Source organism: Schistocerca serialis, chromosome 4 (assembly GCF_023864345.2).
Source record: "Schistocerca serialis cubense isolate TAMUIC-IGC-003099 chromosome 4, iqSchSeri2.2, whole genome shotgun sequence".
Classification (NCBI taxonomy): domain Eukaryota; kingdom Metazoa; phylum Arthropoda; class Insecta; order Orthoptera; family Acrididae; genus Schistocerca; species Schistocerca serialis.
Window position 1 is genome coordinate 273,688,605 of NC_064641.1, and position 23,998 is coordinate 273,712,602.

The 23,998-nt window shown below is 46.4% G+C and overlaps 1 protein-coding gene across 1 annotated transcript in view; it reads right to left on the minus strand.

Moving 5' to 3' along the window:
• The window catches only part of LOC126473833 (ATP-dependent translocase ABCB1-like), a 213,264-nt gene that overhangs the window by 91,424 nt on the left and 97,842 nt on the right, over positions 1–23,998 (minus strand). Inside the window, exon 11 of the mRNA XM_050101158.1 lies at positions 13,006–13,209. Coding sequence (XP_049957115.1) covers positions 13,006–13,209 — 204 coding nt within the window. The remainder of the gene's footprint in view (positions 1–13,005; positions 13,210–23,998) is intronic.

The window sequence follows — 23,998 nt, forward strand, 5'->3', positions numbered from 1 at the left end:
CTTGACTTTGCTCAGGAATCATTTGCAACTTCGCCAGCCGTGTGTAACATTAACCGGCCCACCGGGCACGCTGCACGGCGCGGTTAACTGCCCTCGCACACGTCCGCGCAGCTGCCGCCACGTTCTAAACCAGGTGTGCCACGACAGCATACAAATGCAGTGAAATCATGCCCGCGGTGTGCTACTAGACATTCGCGTGAAAATTGCCCGTCACGCCAGGCTATTTGCTTTTTCTGTAATAAGAAAGGACATGTTCAAAGTGTTTGCCAGAAAAAGCTCAGATCAGACACTCTTAATCGTTCCAGGCCCTTTGCTTCGCGCCGGAATCGAACCAAGGGCACTCAGGCTCGTGGACCTTCGCCCATGGACATTCATGTAGTTAATTCCACTTTGTCCAGTGCCACTGTCTATAACAGTGACTGTGTTCGTCCCACAAATACTGTGCGTCGACGTCGCCGGAAATCACGTCAATTAGCAAGTGCTTCTGTACCTGTATCAGTTCAAATTGCACGAGACAGTCGCTCTTGTCGTCAGCAGGACAATAAACTTTTTGTAGATTTGGACTTTAATGGCAAGGTCATACCGTTCCAGCTCGATACCGGAGCTGCAGTTTCATTGCTCAATCATGACACGTACGAACAACTGGGCAAACCTCCGTTGCGTGCCGCAACTGTTAAGCTCACTACATATTCAGGACAGAAGATCCCAGTGTTAGGACAGTGCACTCTTCTTGCAACATACAAGGGACAAACAAAACTTGTGTCATTTTACGTTCTTCGTTCTTCTACTGCAGTGAACTTGTTTGGTTTAGATTTATTTCAGTCGTTTAACATGTCTATAGTCAATCAGGTCCTATCAGTGAATCAGACTGTGCCTTCAGACAGTGTTTCTCGTCTATGTGAAGAATTTGCAGACATTTTTGCACCGGGCCTTGGTTGCGCTAAGAACTATACAGCCCATTTGGAACTGAAAGTACATGCGCAACCGAAATTTTTCCGAGCGCGCAATGTTCCCCACGCATTGCGTGATGAGGTCGCAAGAACATTAAACGATTTAGAATCACAAGGTGTAATTGAACGTGTGCAGGCTTCTCTCTGGGCCTCACCCTTAGTCATTTTGCCAAAACCTTCCAGAAAACTGAGACTTTGTGTGGACTTCAAGGCAACAGTGAATCCACAACTTGTGATTGCAACTTTTCCCTTACCCCGTCCGGAAGATCTCTTTGATAAACTGTGCCCGGGTAAATACTTTTCGAAGTTGGACCTAGCAGATGCGTACTTGCAAATCCCAGTGGACGCCGCAACCCAGCACGTCTTGGTGGTTAACACGCATCTTGGTTTGTACCGATTCACAAGACTGCCATTCGGGTGTGCATCCACCCCTGCATTGTTTCAGCAATATTTACAAACTGTTTGTGCGTCGGTCCCTACAGCTGCGAACTATCTGGACGATATTGTGATCTCCGGAAAGACAGCCGACGAGCATTTAGCACACCTACGTACGTTATTTCAGGTATTGCGACAAAATGGTCTTCGCTTGCGGAAGGACAAATGTGTGTTTTTTGCTCGTGACTTACCATACCTGGGACATGTCATCAATGCCCAAGGCATACATCCGAGTCCAGAGCACCTCCGTGCCATACAAGATTTGCCTTCGCCACAGAATGTGAAGCAGCTACAGAGTGTGTTGGGTAAAATTAACTATTATCATCGCTTTCTGCGCAGTGCCTCTTCCATTTCAGCTCCGCTTCATAGTTTACGCCGTAAGGGTGTTCCGTTCGTCTGGACGACGGAATGCGAACGCGCCTTTCGCCAGTTGAAATCGGCGTTGCTTTCTAATACTTGCCTTACGCCATTTGGTCCCCAGAAACCCCTTTTGTTGATGGTAGATGCATCGGATTTCGGGATCGGTGCTGTGATTGCGCACAAAGATGGATCGCATGATCGCCCTATTGCCTTTGCGTCCAAATTGCTCTCGTCTGCGCAAAGAAATTATTCACAGGTCGAGAAAGAAGCTTTGGCTCTCGTATTCGGTATTACAAAGTTTCATGATTTCTTGTATGGTCGTCACTTTACCATCATCACAGACCACAAACCTTTGACATCGCTTTTTCATCCGAACAGGCCTGTACCTCCGCATACAGCGCAGAAATTCATTCGCTGGTCTATTTTCCTCTTGCAGTACCGCTACGATATCTTGTATCGGTCCACTACTAAGCATGGAAACGCCGATGCGTTGTCCCGTTTGCCTGTTGCTGAGGATAGAGCATTCGATTCTTCCGAACTTGCTTGCATGTTCATTGATTCGGAAACCGATGAAGTGGTCGAATCGTTTCCGATTGATTTTCGTCGTGTAGCTACAGCCACAGCTGCTGACCCTGTCCTTGCTACCGTTTTGCGTTTTGTTGCTACGCAATGGGCTTTGTCAAAGTCTCGGATCGGGGATCCGTTGGTTCGCCGATTTTTTGCTCACAGAACGAGACTTTTTGTTCGACGTGGTGTTTTGTTGTTGCTTTCTGATAATGATCAGTCCAGAGTCGTGGTCCCACGTTCGTTACAGTCCTCTGTTTTACAGCTTCTTCACCAAGGACATTGGGGTATAGTGCGAACGAAACAACTTGCTCGTCAGCACTGTACTTGGTTCGGAATCGATGCTGCCATTACGAATATGTGTTCTTCTTGCATGGCGTGTGCCGAACAACAATCCGCACCGCCGCGGACAGTCTTTGCGTAGCCAAAAGCCACTTCCCCTTGGCAACGCTTGCACATCGATTTTGCTGGTCCATTCTGGAATGCTCGATGGTTGGTTCTGGTAGATGCCTTCAGTAATTTTCCTTTTGTTGGCCGGATGTCTTCCACGACGTCAACTGCCACCATCCAAGCGTTGTCTGCTATCTTTTGCATGGAAGGTCTTCCGCAGACTATTGTTTCCGACTATGGCCCATAATTCATGTCTGCAGAATTTCAGTCATTCTGCAAGGCCAATGGTATTCAACATCTGACGTCCGCGTCGTTTTTCGCAGTCAAATGGTGCCGCTGAACGTTTGGTCCGGACTTTCAAGTCACATATGTTGAAGTTGAAAGAGTCGCATTCTCGGGAGGACGCGTTATTGCTCTTTTTGTCCTCGTATCACTCTCAGCCCCGAGATGGTCGCTCGCCGGCTGAGTTGCTCCACGGTCGTCCTCATCGAACCTTGATGTCTTTGCTGCACCCGCCGCATCAGGTTCCTGTGCAGCGGCAAACTTCTGCTTTTGCTCCAGGCGACGTTGTATTCTCTCGCAATCATCGAGGTTCACGGCGTTGGCTCGCAGGGCGCATTCTTCGCTGCCTCGGCCGCGCGATGTATTTTGTTTTGGGGGCCTCTGGTGAGGTGCGTCGGCATCTCAATCAGCTGCGCCTCTGTCGTCGCATGGGTTCTGCCGCTCCCCGTCTGCTTTCAGCGACGGTGCCGTCTGGTCAGCGCCCTGGGGACCCATCTACCGGCTCGCCTCCTCCCCAGGTGTTACCGACGATGCCTTCCATTTTGCCCCATGTCGACGCGCCACCGCAGCCGCCGCCGCCGCCGCCTGTTCTCCCGCCGGCGCCGCCCGCATTCGACGCTTCGCTGCAGCCGCCGGGCGCCTCCCTGGGTCACACACCGCCGATCGCTTCCCGTGACCAGCCGTCCTCCGCCATGGAACTCTTGCCCGCTCCGGACCACATAACGTCATCGCGCGTCGGATACCCCGACGCAATGGAGGTCGACCCTTCGGCCCCTGCTGTCTCTTTACGGGCGCATACGCCGCATGTTGACGTGCACCCTGGACTAGGTTTTCAGGCGTTTCCTAGCTCCCCTCGGACGGAATGGCCGGGTGCGGGTGGCACAGCCTCGCCTGTTGTTAGGCTTCCCACCTCGTCGCATACGTCAACATGGGGTCCTCCCCACGGCGGCGGAAGCCGTATCACACGACCGTTCGCCGATTTATGGGGGGGAGGAATGTGGTGTCACCGCCAGACACCACACTTGCTAGGTGGTAGCTTTAAATCGGCCACGGTCCATTAGTACATGTCGGACCCGCGTGTCGCCACTGTGTGATCGTAGACCGAGCGCCACCACAAGGCAGGTCTCGAGATACGGAATAGACTCGCCCCAGTTGTACGGACGACATTGCTAGCGACGACACTGACGAAGCATCGCTCCTTAGCCGAGCAGATAGTTAGAATCGCCTTCAGCTAAGTCCATGGCTACGACCTAGCAAGGCGCCATTAGCCTTACATAGTTTGATAGTTATCGTATGAAATGTCTCATCAAGAACGCTGTATACAAATGGTGGATTAAAGTTAAGTATTCCAGCAGCTATGTACTTTTCTTTATAGCTTTTATGTAGTATCCTGTTTCAGACCATCAAGTCCGCCTGCTTGCTTAATGGCCGCCTCCCTTAAATATTGTGCGTAGTGTTGGCAATCTGTCAACACTACATTATATTCTCAAATTAGGTCACTGTTTACATGAAACGAAATCAAAGTTTTGTTGCTCCTTGAAGCCATTGGTAGGGCATCCTGCAGATGGGTTCGGGTTCCTAGCCCCGGAATAATCGCTTGGTAATATTGGTGTGTAGCTGTGCATGGATATTGTTATTTTCTCATTAAGTGAGATCGTATTGCACCTTTGACTGGCGACCCCAAGTGTATATTCAGTCGCTTAATTGAAAAGGATGTCATCCGTTTTTCACAATGGCACCTTTTCTTCGTCAAATATGAGATTTGAATCTTAGATGAACGTAAATACGGATGAGTGAAGTGGGCACGTGGAACAATAGTGTCGCGTTTTTCTTTTTGAAGCGTGTAAAGTGGAGGGACGAATGACGATGGAACCCAAAGTCGGCACACAGCCTGTAACGTATTTCGTTAATTACTTATCTGCTCTGGTTACATGCTTTTCTCTGGGCTACTTTGTTTCTGTTTTATTGCAAATTCTTTTCACACTTGTTGGTATATTCCTCTTTTTACACAATTATGAATTCTTTATGAACATATTTTCTACTATATGCAATTGTAGGACGTAAGAAGTATTGTAAGTAGAAACACTCGCTATACCCACTTAGGAATAAATGCAGTCTGTGCTTTTAAGTGCGATGGAGGGCGATTTAATTGATAGGTGGAATGGAAATACACTTGGGTGGACGATTCATGAAATTTTTTTAGAAAAAAATGTCGTGAAGCGCTATTTGGACTTTGAATTGTGGAGGAAAGTGTTCAAAAATTACTTTAACTGTATAGGATCAAGTGGAGTTGGATTTTAGAGATTCAATAGAGTGATACAGGGTGATGTGGCGTTGCGCTATGTCAATGCGTTAGAGCTGTTCGACGAACTTTATATCGTTTACTTAAAGTATTCAATGACTGTGAATGTATAGAAGGATGGCAGAGAAGCTAACAGAAAAGTTGTAGAGGAGACAGAGGAATTTACCGGTGAAACTCTACGAGCAAGAAGAGATGAGTCGATGATACTTCAATAATTTTCAATGGCGGCTATCGTCTGCGTGAAGATTAGTGACTGATGAACGCTGAATTAAGTCCCAAGGGTGGAAGAATTGTAAAGAAACAATCACCGTGAAGAATTAATAACCTGGTTAGTGAGGGAGGAGTTGTGTGTAGGGACTGGTCTGTGAAGAAGCTTTTCCTTGGAGAGATCAAAACATCACATGAAGACTTGAGCTTGAGACAAACGTAGAACTTTTATAACAGGAAAATCATAGCACGAATTTTATTTGAAGTGAGATTCTAAATATTCAGTCGCTTCATTGAAAAGGATGTCTTCCGTTTTTCACAATGGCACCTTGTCTTCGTCAAATATGAGATTTGCATCTAAAATAATTCACACCTTCGAACAAATAAATATAATAGAAAATGTGCTCTTTACTACTGCAAGATGGTATTGCCACTAGAATATCTCGTAAAATCCTAACCAGACACCTCGCTTAGCCAGGGCAAGATTTCGGACGTTCAAAATTTCAAGGAAATTACTTCGTATTGGACAATGAAGGCAGCCATCTGTACTCAGCGTTGACGATCCGCTACGCCGGGAGAGGACCAGATATCACGCAACGTCTAACAAGGGCAGCTGGTAATGTCAGAAAAGTAGGAAGTACGATTAACAAATCAATGGACACTAAAGATTCACAGAATGCAGTCTGCGAAACGCCATCGTTGTAAGTTCTATACAACCATTAGACACGGTTACAACAATTAAATTACACAACAACAATATACAAGAGGAAGTATTTTACCGAAATAAAGTAATTGCCTTCTTAACGAATGATTGTTCTTCAGTTCGAAACACTGGGGTTTAGTAAGTCGATGTATTTGTTCTGACACAGTAAAAATGTATAACTGTGTCAGTACAGAGCTTTTGTAAACCATTTTATATGGATTGTTATTTTCGTTTATAGACATACTAAAATAAGATTTTGTAATTTATGATCAATTTAAAAGTGGACGAAAAGAAATTAAAAGTAACGTTTTTGCTGGACTTTGGTATTCAGAATGTGTTAAACAAAACAAAAACATGTTTACAATGTGGTATCATAAATAAGCAGTTTCAAAAGTTATCAGAATTCACTGCTTACAATTAACACATACTTTAATTTTGACTTTTACTACATCCACATATTATGATGTGGGCCTACCTGTGTCATTAGTTAATTTTTCATAACACGTTTTTCTGATTTATTTGTTGTTTGCATGACTGTATGTGTGGTTATATGTGTACATACAATTTATGCATTTAAATGAAGAACCAATGCCGGACAGCCAGTTAACAAGTGTTTCTTTCAGTTAACTTCTGTGTGTACTGGAGTAACTGAGTTTTGTCCATACCAGACTGACTTTTGTGCAGGAACTGAAGAAGCAGCTTACTTGAATAACCACATGACAGTATAATGAACACACTGGTAGTTGGTTAGCACAATATATATATATATCCATACACTCCTGGAAATGGAAAAAAGAACACATTGACACCGGTGTGTCAGACCCACCATACTTGCTCCGGACACTGCGAGAGGGCTGTACAAGCAATGATCACACGCACGGCACAGCGGACACACCAGGAACCGCGGTGTTGGCCGTCGAATGGCGCTAGCTGCGCAGCATCTGTGCACCGCCGCCGTCAGTGTCAGCCAGTTTGCCGTGGCATACGGAGCTCCATCGCAGTCTTTAACACTGGTAGCATGCCGCGACAGTGTGGACGTGAACAATATGTGCAGTTGACGGACTTTGAGCGAGGGCGTATAGTGGGCATGCGGGAGGCCGGGTGGACGTACCGCCGAATTGCTCAACACGTGGGGCTTGAGGTCTCCCCAGTACATCGATGTTGTCGCCAGTGGTCGGCGGAAGGTGCACGTGCCCGTCGACCTGGGACCAGACCGCAGCGACGCACGGATGCACGCCAAGACCGTAGGATCCTATGCAGTGCCGTAGGGGACTGCACCGCCACTTCCCAGCAAATTAGGGACACTGTTGCTCCTGGGGTATCGGCGAGGACTATTTGCAACCGTCTCCATGAAGCTGGTCTACGGTCCCGCACACCGTTAGGCCGTCTTCCGCTCACGCCCCAACATCGTGCAGCCCGCCTCCAGTGGTGTCGCGACAGGCGTGAATGGAGGGACGAATGGAGACGTGTCGTCTTCAGCGATGAGAGTCGCTTCTGCCTTGGTGCCAATGATTGTCGTATGCGTGTTTGGCGCCGTGCAGGTGAGCGTCACAATCAGGACTGCATACGACCGAGGCACACAGGGCCAACACCCGGCATCATGGTGTGGGGAGCGATCTTCTACACTGGCCGTGCACCCCTGGTGATCGTCGAGGGGACACTGAATAGTGCACGGTACATCCAAACCGTCATCGAACCCATCGTTCTACCATTCCTAGACCGGCAAGGGAACTTGCTGTTCCAACAGGACAATGCACGTCCGCATGTATCCCGTGCCACCCAACGTGCTCTAGAAGGTGTAAGTCAACTACCCTGGCCAGCAAGATCTCCGGATCTGTCCCCCATTGAGTATGTTTGGGACTGGATGAAGCGTCGTCTCACGCAGTCTGCACGTCCAGCACGAACGCTGGTCCAACTGAGGCGCCAGGTGGAAATGGTATGGCAAGACGTTCCACAGGACTACATCCAGCATCTCTACGATCGTCTCCATGGGAGACTAGCAGCCTGCATTGCCGCGAAAGGTGGATATACACTGTACTAGTGCCGACATTGTGCATGCTCTGTTGCCTGTGTCTATGTGCCTGTGGTTCTGTCAGTGTGATCATGTGATGTATCTGACCCCAGGAATGTGTCAATAAAGTTTCCCCTTCCTGGGACAATGAATTCGCGGTGTTCTTATTTCAATTTCCAGGAGTGTATATATATATATATATATATATATATATATATATATATATATATATATATATATATATATATGTATATATATAAGCATTAACTGTAATTATTTGTTCTGCATCTACATCTACATTTATATCTCGCAAGCCATCCAACGGTATGTGGCGGAGGGCACTTTACGTGCCACTGCATTACCTCCCTTTCCTGTTCCAATCGCGTACGGTTCGCGGGAAGAACGACTGCCGGAAAGCGTCCGTGCGCACTCGAATCTCTAATTTTACATTCGTGATCTCCTCGGGAGGTACAAGTAGGGAAAAGCAATATATTCGATACCTCATCCAGAAACGCACCCTCTCGAAACCTGGACAGCAAGCTACACCGCGATGCAGAGCGCCTCTCTTGCGGAGTCTGCCACTTGAGTTTGCTAAACATCTCCGTAACGCTATCACACTTACCAGATAACCCTGTGACGAAACGTGCCGCTACTCTTTGGATCTTCTCTGTCTCCTCTCTCAACCCGACCTGGTACGGATCCCACACTGATGAGCAGTACTCAACTATTGGTCGAACGAGTGTTTTGTAAGTCACCTCCTTAGTTGATGGACTCTCCCAATGAATCTCAACCTGGGACCCACCTAACCAACAATTACTTTTATATGATCATTCCATTTCAAATCGTTCCGTACGCATACTCCCAGATATTTTACAGAAGTAACTGCTACCAGTGTTTTTTCCGCTATCATATAATCATACAATAAAGGATACTTCTTTCTATGTATTCGCAATACATTACATTTGTCTATGTTAAGGGTCCGTTGCCACTCCCTGCACCAAGTGCCTATCCGCTGGAGATCTTCCTGCATTTCACTGCAATTTTCTAATGCTGCAACTTCTTTGTACAGTACAGCATCATCCGCGAAAAGCCGCATGGAACTTCCGACACTATCTGTTAGGTCATTTATATATATTGTGAAAAGCAATGGTCCCATAACACTCCCCTGTGGCATGCCAGAGGTTACTTTAAAGTCTGTAGACGTCTCTCCATTGAGAACAACATGCTGTGTTCTGTTTACTAAAAACCCTTCAATCCAGCCACACAGCTGGTCTGATATTCTGTAGACTCTGACAGTTTTTATCTGCTGACAGTTGAGTAACCATTGTCAAATAGCAATGCTTTATAGCACGGTAACAAATGCACGAATATATTTTTCCAGACAGTACTATTACAACAGGACAATTATTCATTGATATAAGCCTTGTGTTGCACAATAGCAGCAAAGGGGCTACCGAGCTTAACCGCTTTATCTGCTGGACGACTATCATCAATATTGTCACATGCCCTCAATTTACAGGACACTGACGACAGTCTTGGGATTTAATCCAGGCCTTGGAGGAAAGTATGCTGATGTGAGATTTGGCGCAACCCTTTATTCACCTCTCGCTGCCCAAATACTGTTGATATAAATTTATTCCCGCTTAAGGATTCGAACCGACAACCTCTGATTACAGTGCCAGCGTAGAAGGTACTTTAGCAACCTCAGCCACTTACTCGGCTATTGCACTTCTTGAACTTTCAAGAGATTAAGATGGTTTGATGGTGATGATAAAATTGTTGCAACAGATTTGTTCGAATTCATACACACTATTTTCTAAGTCGCTTACGAAATCAGCGTCACTTCCCTAGAAACACGTGTAGACGATTGTACAGTGCGAAACCAAAACAGTTTGTTGTGTGGACTGTGACTCGTAAGGGAATATTCCCAAGTGTAAATAAACGAGCTTGATGAAACAGCAGGTATGAAGAGGGAACGAAATAGTGGAATAAGTATTTTTTTTATTAGTGCCCAATTTCACTATTAAGGGGTAAAACACAACCCGGAAGATAATTTGGCATTTTAGGTTGAGAAGGAATGCCCAGCGTTATCAAGCCACTTTACAGAATCTTAGACGAGCCATCAAGTAGAAACGTTGAAGCATGTTTTCCATTTGTCCAATGGCGTTATCCTCCTGCATAATAATGTCCGCCCACACACGGCCAATGCGGTGAAGACGACATTGTAGCAGTTTCGGTGGGAAACGCTGCTACCGTACAGTCCCGACCTTTCGACCTTTCACCGTGTGACTTGAATGTGTTTGGACCTCTAAAACAAGCTATTCACGGACATCGATTCTCAACAGACGACGAAGTGTGTGACTGGGTCCAGGTCTGGATCCGACAGCAGACTACTAGCTTCTTCAAGGATGGAATCGACCGTCAAATGTTGCAATGGGATAAATATACCAACAGTTTCGGAGACTGTTTTTGAGTATGTGTACTGCGTATAACTGCATTTTGGAGTTAATACGAGTAAAATCGTTACCGTTACTTTACACTAGTGACCGGGTTTCATTCGAATGCCCCTTATACCATACGACATGCTCGGGATGATCACCACTAATATTATACTGTCGGGTTTTTCTATTTGTTATAGGCACTATGTTATATTCATCGACATTTAAAGTAAGCTGTATTCGTTACAACTATTAGATGTTTTTCCAAGTCTGTCTACATTTCCTTACTATTGTTCAGTGGTGATATTTTCCCACAGACAATAGCATCCTCAGCGAACAACCTAATAGAACTGCTCATCCTGCGTGTCAGTTAGTTTATGCTTAACGTGAAAATCAGACGTACGACTACACTTCCTTGGGGCATATCCGATGTTAATTATTACTGTGAAGTAAATATCAATAAAATTCATGCCTTCATGATAGAAACCTGCCATATTCCGATTCTTGATATTCCTGAGATTGCATCATAAGGACTCGTATATGCTGAATCTGTTTTTGAATATGAATGAGTGTGAATGTATGTTACCTGCGCCACGGCGGCACCTTGGGCTCCTGGTCGAAATCACTTTGAGAAAGAATATTGAAACTAGTGTTTGAAAATACTGCAGAGTACCTCACGGAAAGGTCTATCGTCGCCTCTCTGGCGAGCCCTTCTGTGGTGAGTGTGTCATGCTGTGCCAGTACCGCAGCTACATAACGCAATGTACGGTTACTATGTAAAAATAATCAAAATCATTTGCACGGAAGTTGTGTATTTCATATCGGTGTTCACGTTTCAGCATGAGTGATTTATTTGAGAATGAAAATTCGTTAACAGTCGCGAGAACAACAATCAACTGAGCTTTCTCTCAGTTAATAGTCGGCAGAAACCCAATATGCATTTGGATCGCACTTCCTTAACTCTTGCGCTGAAAAGTGTGCAGTAAACTTCTGCAGCCATTACCATAAAAAACTTAGCAGTAATCCACGCGCTTTCAAATCGAAACTGAAAAGTTTCCTCATGGGTCACAGCTATTCTGCTGAGAAGCTCCTTAGAAAATCAAACTGATCCTTATGTTATATTGTTGACTGCGTTTACTTAAACTTATGGATTGACTTTTTTTGGGTTCACAAACGTTTTATTTTTTATCGGTCATTACTTTTGTGTTATAATGTCATGTAATGACACGTTCCATGATCTTGGACATTTGCTCCTCAATTTGGTCGTACGGAACCAGACGCCTAAATAAATAAAATAAATAAACCGTGTCCGCAGCTCGTGGTCGTGCGGTAGCGTTCTCCCTTCCCACGCCCGGGTTCCCGGGTTTGATTCCCGGCGGGGTCAGGGATTTTCTCTGCCTCGTGATGACTGGGTGTTGTGTGCTGTCCTTAGGTCAGTTAGGTTTAAGTAGTTCTAAGTTCTAGGGGACTTATGACCTAAGATGTTAAGTCCCATAGTGCTCAGAGCCATTTGAACAATTTTTTTTAAATAAACCGCGTCGGGTCGGTTACGGGAGAAGTAGCTTGTGTGGGACAATTATCTATGAGAACTTAAGTGTGTGAGAGATATAATCAGTTTGGCCAAATATCACGAGCGTAGATACTTATCGTCGGAATATCGTACCGCAAAATCATGAAACAGTGGTGTCGCGATCGGCCGCGCGTATGCTCGTGATAATAACTGATTACGTCACTAGAACTTATTAGTGCCAATTGCAAGAATTATATCACTCGTCTGAACATAAAACAGCCTGTATGAGCAATGGATTTCATGTTGTTGTGGTCTAAGCATTTTTACTGAATGATCAACTTTTCGGCACATGGCCCTCCAAAGGACTACGTGACTGAAGTGTCAATGAATGATTAGATCGATTATTTGATATATTAAATGGGAACAGTGCAGGCCCAAAATTTAACGTGTTTGAATATCAAGATTTATTTGGATTTTGTCAGATATGGCTCTGAGCACTATGGGACTTAACATATGAGGTCATCAGCCCCTAGAACGTAGAACTACTTAAACCTAACTAACCTAAGGACATCACACACATCCATGCCCGAGGCAGGATTCGAACCTGCGACCGTACAGGCCCACGGTTCCGAACTGAAGCGCCTAGAACCGATTGGCCACAACGGCCGGCGCTTGTCAGGTAAACTTGGATCATAGTCTATGAGTGTCTTCCCAACCTGTTAAATGATAAACATTACAGGGTGCCGCTTGTAGCTGACAGTGTGGGTAGAGAGAAAACAGCAGTCGCTAGACAAGGTACATAAGGCTTGGGCACGTAGTGGTAAATTATCTAGAATGAAACAGAAAGATTTACCTGTGGCAGTTTCGATATGAATCCGTGTGCATTGGCTACTTTCGCCACCTCCTCGATTTCTTGCATGGAACAGCCCTCTCGCCCATAGCGGATGTTCTCGGCGATAGTTGCGTGGAAGAGCACCGGCTCCTGGCCCACCACACCGATCTGCGACCGCAGCCAGCCCACGTTCAGCGTCCTCAAGTCGCGCCCGTCCAGTTCTACCTGCAAACAGGAGTAATTTCGATTTAATCTCACGTAGTTTCACGGATTAAATTTGTTTTGGATCCCGAAATGTTCTAGAAATCTTATGAGGTTCGAATGGTTCAAATGGTTCTGAGCACTATGGGACTTAACATCTAAGGTCATCAGTCCCCTATAACTTAGAACTACTTAAACCTAACTAAATTAAGGACATCACACACATCCATGCCCAAGGTAGGATTCGCACCTGTGACCGTAGCGGTCGCGCGGTTGCAGACTGAAGGGCCTAGAACCGCTCGGCCACACCAGCCGGTTCTTATGAGGTCTTTTATGGTTTTGTGTCATTGAGCTAGTCGATGTATTCCCGTGGTTAACTTACTGCATTCTCATTCGCCAAGAGGATGGTTGAAATCTCCGTCTGGCCACACACGTGAAATGTTTTCCGTGATTTTCCTGAAACAATTACAGAGGATGCAGACGTGGCTCATTATAAAAGGGTACAAACGATGTGCTCCAACTTGATCCAATACGTATTTGCAATCAGTTCCTAATAACCATGATCCAGGTGTTCCTTCCATCTTTCGGTGTAACAGCGTTATAAAGTTATAACTGTGGTGTCACCGCCATACACCACACTTGCTAGGTGGTAGCCTTTAAATCGGCCGCGGTCCATTAGTATACGTCGGACCCGCGTGTCGCCACTGTCAGGATTGCAGACCGAGCGCCACCACACGGCAGGTCTAGAGAGACGTCCTAGCACTCGCCCCAGTTGTACAGCCGACTTTGCTAGCGATGCTACACTTACCAATACGCTCTCATTTGCCGAGACGCTAGTTAGCATAGCCTTCAGCTACGTCATTGGCTACGACCTAGCAAGGCGCCATTACCAGTTATAGTGGGATTGTTTTATGTATCATCAAGAGCGATGTACACCAATTATGGATTAAAGTTAAGTATTCCAAAAGCTTCGTACTTTATATGCAATTCTCAAGACATTGTCGTGTTCCAGACCTCACGCCAGCCTGCGTGAGCTTAAACGCGTGCCTTTCGGCTACCACCGAGTGTCTTGGCTGTCTTGTCAAGTCACTACAGTTTGGCGCCGAGGATTTTGCGTTCGTATTGATTTACTTGTCATGGCTTCACCACAATCTCCAGATGTACTGTCCGAATTTTATCGCTTGCAGAATCAGCAGACGCAGGCGTTATTGGATGCCCTTGGACAGCTCGTCCAGGGTCAATGTGCAATGCAAAACGATGCGGCCGCCGCCGCTCCACCGCTCCCACAGCCACAAAACGCAGTTGCACCACCTTTTCTCCCTTTTGGTGCGGCACTGGAGAGCTGGACGGAGTGGTCACGCCAATATGGATTCCATCTCGCCGCCTACAGAATTCAAGGTAACGAGCGGCAGCCTTTCTTATTATCGTGTGTCGGAGTGTCCAGGTACCGTGTGATAGTGAAATTATTTCCCCGACGCGACGTAGCAGCTCTGTCCTACGAAGAAATTTTGTCTGCATTAGATGCATATTTCAAAGACTCAGTCAATGTAGTTGCCAAACGGTATACGTTCTTTCGTACCAAACGTATGGCCGGTCAAACTAATAGGGAGTGGGTTGCAACCTTGCAAGGCCTTACTAGGGATTGTGCTTTTGAGTGTGAATGTGGCCTCCCTTATTCAGATACTATGGTATGTGATGCAATAGCACAGAATGTTTCTGATGTTCGTATAAGGGAACAGATTTTGAAACTAGTCAATGCCTCCCTTCAACAAGTGATGGACATATTGGATCGACAGGACACACTTGACTTTGCTCAGGAATCATTTGCAACTTCGCCAGCCATGTGTCACATTAACCAGCCCGCCGGGCGCGCTGCATGGAACAGTAAACAGCCCTCGCACCTGTCCGGGCAGCTGCCGCGCAACCAAGCAAATGCAGTGCTAAAATCATGCTCGCGGTGTGCTACTAGACATTCGCGTGAGAATTGCCGGTCACGCCAAGCTATTTGCTTTTTCTGTAATAAAAAAGGCCATGTTCAAAGTGTTTGCCAGAAAAAGCACAGATCGGACACTCACAACCATTCCAGGTCCTTTGCTTCGGGCCAGAATCGGAATTGAACCAAGAATACTCAGGTTCGTGAACCTTCGCCCATGGACATTCATGTAGTTCATTCCACTCCGCCCAGTGCCACTCTCTCTAACAGTGACAGTGTTCATCCCACAAATAGTGTGTGTCGACATCGACGGCAATCCCGTCATTTCGCAAGTGCTTCTGTACCAGTGTCAGTTCACGTTGCACGAGACAGTCGCTCTTGTCGTCAACAGGACTATAAACTTTATGTGGACTTGGACATTCATGGCAAAGTGCTACCATTCCAGCTCGATAGCGGAGCTGCAGTTTCATTGATCAATCACGACACGTACAAACAGCTGGGCAAACCTCCGTTGCATGCCGCAGATGTTAAGTTAAATAGTTATTCAGGACAAGCTATCCCTGTGTTAGGATAGTGCAGCCTTCTTGCAACATACAAGGGACACACAAAACTTGTGTCATTTTACGTTCTTCGTTCTTCTTCTGCAGTGAACTTGTTTGGTTTGGATTTATTTCAGTTGTTTAACTTGTCTATAGTAAATCAGGTCCTATCAGTGAACCAGACTGTGCCTTCAGCCAGTGTTTCTCGTCTATGTGAAGAATTTGCAGACATTTTTGCGCCGGGCCCTGGTTGCGCTAAAAACTATACAGCCCATTTGGAACTGAAAGTACATGCGCAACCGAAATTTTTCCGAGCGCGCAATGTTCCCCACGCATTGCGTGATGAGGTCGCAAGAACCTTACATGATTTGGAATCACAAGGTGTGATTGAACGTGTGCAGGCTTCTCTCTGGGCCTCACCCTTAGTAATTTTGCCAAACCCTTCCGGAAAATTGAGACTTTGTGTGGACTTCAAAGCTACAGTGAATCCACAACTAGTGATTGCAACCTTTCCTCTACCCAGCCCGGAAGATCTTTCTGACAAACTGTGCCCGGGTAAATATTTTTCGAAGTTGGACCTAGCGGATGTGTACTTGCAAATACCGGTGGACGAGGACTCCCAGCGCGTTTTGGTGGTTAACACGCATCTTGGTTTGTATCGATTCAAAAGACTACCATTCGGGTGTGCATCCGCCCCTGCATTGTTTCAGCAATATCTGCAAACTGTTTGTGCGTCGGTCCCTACTGCACCAAACTATCTGGACGATATTGTGATCTCCAGAAAGACGGAAGAAGAACATTTAGCCAATCTCAGGACGTTATTTCAGGTCTTGCGTCAAAATGGTCTTCGCTTGCGGAAGGACAAATGTGTGTTTTTTGCTCGGGAATTACCATATCTGGGCCATGTACTCAATGCCCAAGGCATACCTCCCAGTCCAGAGCACCTCCGTGCAATACAGGACTTGCCTTCGCCGCAGAATTTGAAGCAGCTACAGAGTGTGCTGGGAAAAATAGATTACTATAACATATGTGCGCCACGCCTCTTCCATTTCAGCTCCGCTTCATCGCTTACGCCGTAAAGGTGTTCCGTTCGTCTGGACGACGGAATGCGAACGCGCCTTTCGCCAGTTGAAATCGGCGTTGCTTTCAAATACTTGCCTTACGCCATTCGATCCCCAGAAACCCTTTTGTTGATGGTAGATGCATCGGATTTCGGGATTGGTGCTGTGATTGCGCACAAAGATGGATCGCATGATCGCCCTATTGCCTTTGCGTCCAAATTGCTCTCGTCTGCGCAAAGAAATTATTCACAGATCGAGAAAGAAGCTTTGGCTCTAGTATTTGGTGTTACAAAGTTTCATGATTTCTTGTATGGTCGTCACTTTACCATCGTCACAGACCACAAACCTTTGACGTCGCTTTTTCATTCGAACAAGCCTATAACTTCACGTACAGCGCAGAAATTCATTCGCTGGTCTATTTTCCTCTCGCAGTACCGCTACGATATCTTGTATCGGTCCACTGCTAAGCACGGAAACGCCGAAGCGTTGTCCCGTTTGCCTGTTGCTGAGGATAGAGCATTCAATTCTTCTGAACTTGCTTGCATGTTCATTGATGCGGAAACCGATGACGTGGTCGAATCGTTTCCGATTGATGTTCGTCGTGTAGCTACAGCCACAGCTGCTGACCCTGTCCTTGCTACCGTTCTGCGTTTCGTTGCTACTCAATGGCCCTTGTCAAAGTCGCGGATCGAGGATCCGTTGGTTCGCCGATTTTTTGCTCACAAGGAGAGACTTTTTGTCCGACGTGGTGTTTTGCTGTTGCGTTCTTATAATGACCAGTCCAGGGTCGTGGTCCCACGTTCGTTACAGTCCTCTGTCTTACGGCTTCTCCACCAAGGACATTGGGGTATAGTGAGAACGAAACAACTTGCTCGTCAGCACTGTACTTGGTACGGAATCGATGCTGCGATTACGAATATGTGCTCTTCTTGCATGGCGTGTACTGAACAACAATCCGCACCACCGCGGAAATTCTTTGCATGGCCAAAAGCCACTTCCCCTTGACAACGCTTACACATAGATTTTGCTGGTCCATTCTGGAATACTCGATGATTGGTTCTGGTAGATGCCTTCAGTAATTTTCCTTTTGTTGTCCGGATGTCTTCCACGACGTCATCTGCCACCATCCAAGCGTTATCTGCTATCTTTTGTATTGAAGGTCTTCCACAGACTATTGTTTCCGACACTGGACCACAATCCATGTCTGCAGAATTTCAGTCATTCTGCAAGGCCAATGGTATTCAACATCTCACGTCCGCACTGTTTTCGCCGCAGTCAAATGGTGCCGCTGAACGTTTGGTCCGGACTTTCAAGTCACAGATGTTGAAGTTGAAAGAGTCGCATTCTCGGGAGGACGCGTTATTGCTCTTTTTGTCCTCGTATCACTCTCAGGCCCGACATGGTCGCTCGCCGGCTGAGTTGCTCCACGGTCGTCCTCATCGAACCTTGATGTCTTTGCTGCATCCGCCGCATCCGGTTCCTGTGCAGCGGCAGCCACCTGCTTTTGCTCCAGGCGACGTTGTATACTATCTCAACTATCGGGAGGTTCACGGCGTTGGCTCGCAGGGCGCATTCTTCGCTGCCTCGGCCGCGCGATGTATTTGGTTTTGGGGGCCTCTGGTGAGGTGCGTCGGCATCTCAATCAGCTGCGCCTCTGTCGTCGCACGGGTTCTGCCGCTCCCCGTCTGCTTTCAGCGACGGTGCCGTCCGGTCAGCGCCCTTGGGACCCATCTACTGGCTCGCCTCAGCCCCAGGTGTTTCCGACGCTGCCTTCCATTTTGCCCCATGGCGACGCACCGCCGCCGCCGCTTGTTCTCCCGCCGGCGACGCCCGCAGTGGACGCGTCGCTGCAACCGCCGGGCGCCTCCCTGGGTCACGTGCCGCCGATCGCTTCCCGTGACCAGCTGTCCTCCGCCATGGACTTCTTGCCCGCTCCGGACCACATGGCGTCTTCGCCCGTCGGGTACCCCGACGCGATGGAGGTCGACCCTCCGGCCCCTCCTGTCTCTCTACGGGCGCATACACCGCCTGTTGGCGTGCACCCTGGACTAGGTTTTCAGGCGTTTCCTAGCTCGGACCGAATGGCAGGGTGCGGGTGGCACAGCCTCGGCTGTTGTTAGGCTCCCCACCTCGTCGCATACGTCAACATGGGGTCCTCCCCACGGCGGGCGGAAGCCTTATAACACAACCGCACGCCGATTTGCGGGGGAGGAATGTGGTGTCACCGCCAGACACCACACTTGCTAGGTGGTAGCCTTTAAATCGGCCGCGGTCCATTAGTATACGTCGGACCCGCGTGTCGCCACTGTCAGGATTGCAGACCGAGCGCCACCACACGGCAGGTCTAGAGAGACGTCCTAGCACTCGCCCCAGTTGTACAGCCGACTTTGCTAGCGACGCTACACTGACCAATACGCTCTCATTTGCCAAGACGCTAGTTAGCATGGCCTTCAGCTACGTCATTGGCTACGACCTAGCAAGGCGCCATTACCAGTTATAGTGAGATTGTTTTATGTATCATCAAGAGCGATGTACACCAATCATGGATTAAAGTTAAGTATTCCAAAAGCTTCGTACTTTATTTGCAATTCTCAAGACATTGTCATGTTCCAGACCTCACGCCAGTCTGCGTGAGCTTAAACGCGTGCCTTTCGGCTACCACCGAGTGTCTTGGCTGTCTTGTCAAGTCACTACAATAACTATGGAAAACTGAATAAACAACAAAACGTGTTCTGTAACGGTTGTTCAGTTGTGAAGAAGCTTCTCTCTGTTTAATATACAAACACATCATTTGCAAATGGAGACAGAAGATTTTTTCGCTATGATTCGATATTCTGGGAAAAATCCTGTACAGGTATGTAACTATACGGAGAGTGCACTCCAGCGAAAATCAAACATTAGCGAAAACGTGGAGTGTATGAGTCACAGCGATACACTGCGTGGTCACCAGTTATGGATGGTCAACATTTATGAGGCGGCAGTGTAACATGAGTCAGTCGTCGACTGTTGAAGCCCATGTGGTGCCCTTGTCCCCGTATGATCTTGGTAGAAAAAAATTATTTTGATTTCTTAAATTCAAACTTCTGACGATGTAATTCAAAGTATATCGTCGTTTGCCTTTTATGGAGCTGTAGCCCAGTCTGTGTTGTTGTTGTTGTTGTCTTCAGTCCTGAGACTGGTTTTATGCAGCTCTCCATGCTACTCTATCCTTTGCAAGCTTCTTCATCTCCCAGTACTTACTGCAACCTACATCCTTCTGAATCTGCTTAGTGTATTCATCTCTTGGACTCCCTCTACGATTTTTACCCTCCACGCTGCCCTCCAATGCTAAATTTGTGAGCCCTTGATGCCTCAGAACAATTCCTACCAACCGGTCCCTTCTTCTTGTCAATTTGTGCCACAAACTCCTCTTCTCCCCAATTCTATTCAACACCTCCTCATTACCAGAATGAGATTTTCATTCTGCAGCGGAGCGTGCGCTGATATGAAACTTCCTGGCAGATTAAAACTGTGCGACCGAGACTCGAACTCGGGACCTTTGCCTTTAGCGGGCAAGTGCTCTACCAACTGAGCTACCGAAGCACGACTCACGCCCGGTACTCACAGCTTTACTTCTGCCAGTACCTCCTCTCCTACCTTCCAAACTTTACAGAAGCTCTCCTGCGAACCTTGCAGAACTACCACTCCTGAAAGAAAGGATATTGCGGAGACATGGCTGCCAGGAAGTTTCATATCAGCGCACACTCCGCTGCAGAGTGAAAATCTCATTCTGGAAACATCCCCCCGGCTGTGGCTAAGCCATGTCTCCGCTATATCCTTTCTTTCAGGAGTGCTAGTTCTGCAAGGTTCGCAGGAGAGCTTCTGTAAAGTTTGGAAGGTAGGAGACGAGATACTGGCAGAACTGAAGCTGTGAGTACCGGGCGTGACTCGTGCTTCGGTAGCTCAGTTGGTAGAGTACTTGCCCGCGAAAGGCAAAGGTCCCGAGTTCGAGTCTCGGTCGGGCACACAGTTTTAATCTGCCAAGAAGTTTCACCTCCTCATTAGTTATGTGATCTACCCATCTAATCTTCAGCATTCTTCTGTAGCACCACATTTCGAATGCTTCTATTCTCTTCTTGTCTAAACTATTTATCGTCCATGTTTCACTTTCATACATGGCTACACTCCATATAAATACTTTCAGAAACGACTTCCTCACACTTAAATCTATACTCGATGTTAACAAATTTCTCTTCTTCAGAAACGCTTCCCTTGCCATTGCCAGTCTACATTTTATATCCTCTCTACTTCGACCATCATGAGTTATTTTGCTCCCCAAACAGCAAACTCCTTTACTACTTTAAGTGTCTCATTTCCTATTCTAATTCCCTCAGCATCACCCGACTTAATTCGACTACATTCCATTATCTTCGTTTTGCTTTGTTGATGTTCATCTTATATCCTCCTTTCAAGACACTGGTCATCCCGTTCAACCGCTCTTCCAGGTCCTTTGCTGTCTCTGACAGAATTACCATGTCATCGGCGAACCTCAAAGTTTTTGTTTCTTCTCCATGGATTTTGATACCTACTCCGAACTTTTCTTTTGTTTCCTTTACTGCTTGCTCAATATACAGATTGAATAACATCGGGGAGAGACTACAACCCTGTCTCACTCCCTTCCCAACCACTGCTTCCCTTTCATGTCCCTCGACACTTATAACTGCCGTCTGGTATCTGTACAAATTGTAAGTAGCCTTTTGCTCCCTGTATTTTACCCCTGCCACCTTCAGAATTTGAAAGAGAGTATTCCAGTCAACGTTGTCATAAGCTTTCTCTAAGTCTACAAATGCTAGAAACGTAGGTTTGCCTTTCCTTAATCTTTCTTCTAAGATAAGTCTTAGGGTCAGTATTGCCTCACGTTTTCCAACATGTCTAAGGAATCCAAACAGACCTTCCTCGACGTCGGCTTCTACCAGTTTTTCCATTCGTCCGTAAAGAATTCGCGTTAGTATTTTGCAGCTGTGACTTATTAAACTGATAGTTCGGTAATTTTCAAATCTGTCAACGCTTGCTTCTTTGGGATTGGAATTATTATATTCTTCTTGAAGCCTGAGGGAATTTAGCCTGTCTCATACATGTTGCTCACCAGATGGTAGAGTTTTTTCAGGACTGGCTCTCCCAAGGCCGTCAGTAGTTCCAATGGAATGTTGTCTACTGCCGAGCCCTTGTTTCGACTCAGGTCTTTCAGTTCTCTGTCAAACACAGTATCGTATCTCCCATTTCATCTTCATCTACATCCTCTTCCATTTCCATAATATTGTCCTCAAGTACATCGCCCTTGTATAGACGCTCTATATACTCCTTCCACCTTTCTGCTCTCCTTTCTTTGCTTAGAACTGGGTTTCCATCTGAGCTCTTGATATTCATACAAGTGGTTCTCTTTTCTCCAAAGGTCTCTTTAATTTTCCTGTAGGCAGTATCTATGTTACCCCTAATGAGATAACCCTCTACATCCTTACATTTGTCCTCTAGCCATCCCTGCTTAGCCATTTTGCACTTCCTGTAGATCTCATTTTTGAGACGTTTGTATTCCTTTTTGCCTGCTTCATTTACTGCGTTTTTATATTTTCTCTTTTCATCAATTAAATTCAATATTTCTTCTGTTACCCAAGGATTTCTACTAGCCCTCGTCTTTTTACCTACTTAATCCTCTGCTGCCTTCACTACTTCATCCCTCAGAGCTACCCATTCGTCTTCTACTGTATTTCTTTCCCCCATTTCTGTCAGTTGTTCCCTCATGCCCTCCCTGAAACTCTGTAAACCTCTGGCTCTTTCAGTTTATCCAGGTCCCATCTCCTTAAATCCCCAGCTATTTGCAGTTTCTTCTGTTTTAATCTACAGTTCATAACCAATAGATTGTGGTCAGAGTCGACATCTGCCCCTGGAAATGTCTTACAATTTAAAACCTTGTTCCTAAATCTCTGTCTTACCATTATATAATCTATCTGATACCTTCTAGCATCTCCAGGATTCTTCCGTGTATACAACCTTCTTTTATGATTCTTGAACCAAGTGTTAGCTATGATTCAGTTATGCTCTGTGCAAAATTCTACCAGATGGCTTCTTCTTTCATTTCTCTCCCCCAATCCATATTCACACACTATGTTTCCTTCTCTCCCTTTTCCTACTGACGAATTCCAGTCACCCATGACTATTAAATTTTCGTCTCCCTTCACTACCTGAATAATTTCTTTTATCTCATCATAGATATCATCAATTTCTTCATCATCTGCAGAGCTAGTTGGCATATAAACTTGTACTACTGTAGTAGGCATGGGTTTCGTGTCTATCTTGGCCACAATAATGCATTCACTATGCTGTTTGTAGTAGCTTACCCGCACTCCTATTTTTTATTCATTATTAAATCTACTCCTGCATTACCCATATTTTATTTTGTATTTATAACCCTGTATTCACCTGACCAAAAGTCTTGTTCCTCCTGCCACGGAACTTCACTAATTCCCTCTATATCTAACTTCAACCTATCCATTTCCCTTTTCAAATTCTCTAACCTACCTACCCGATTAAGGGATCTGACATTCCGCGCTCCGATCCGTAGAACGCCAGTTTTCTTTCTCCTGATAACGACGTCCTCCTGAGTAGTCGCCGCCCGGAGATCCGAATGGGGGACTATTTTACCTCCGGAATATTTTACCCAAGAGGACGCCATCATCATTTAACCATACAGTGAAGCTGCATACCCTCGGGAAAAATTACGGCTGTAGTTTCCCCTTGCTTTCAGCCGTTCGCAGTACCAGCACAGCAAGGCCGTTTTGGTTAGTGTTGCAAGGCCAGATCAGTCAATCATCCAGATTGTTGCCCCTGCAACTACTGAAAAGGCTGCTGCCCCTCTTCAGGAACCACACGTTTGTCTGGCCTCTCAACAGATACCCCTCCGTTGTGGTTGCACCTACGGTACGGCCATCTGTGTCGCTGAGGCACGCAAGCCTCCCCACCAACGGCAAGGTCCATGGTTCATGGAGCCCAGTCTATGAAGGCCAAAAGATATCGACTGGGCAAGAAAACAGTAAGTTTTGTACTGTTGTAGAGGGCGCGTAATGAATAACGTACTAAAAATGCTCAACAGCGCGGTGTGAGTTTTGTGGTGGGCGTGGGGAGAGGGGGGGAGACATGTGAAGGTAACTTTTTTAGACTTTTCTTCATCATCTCGAAAACGGGGCCAGCTATCGAAAATACTTTCTAGTACAAAATTAAACAACTTTAAATTTCCCGCAATAAAG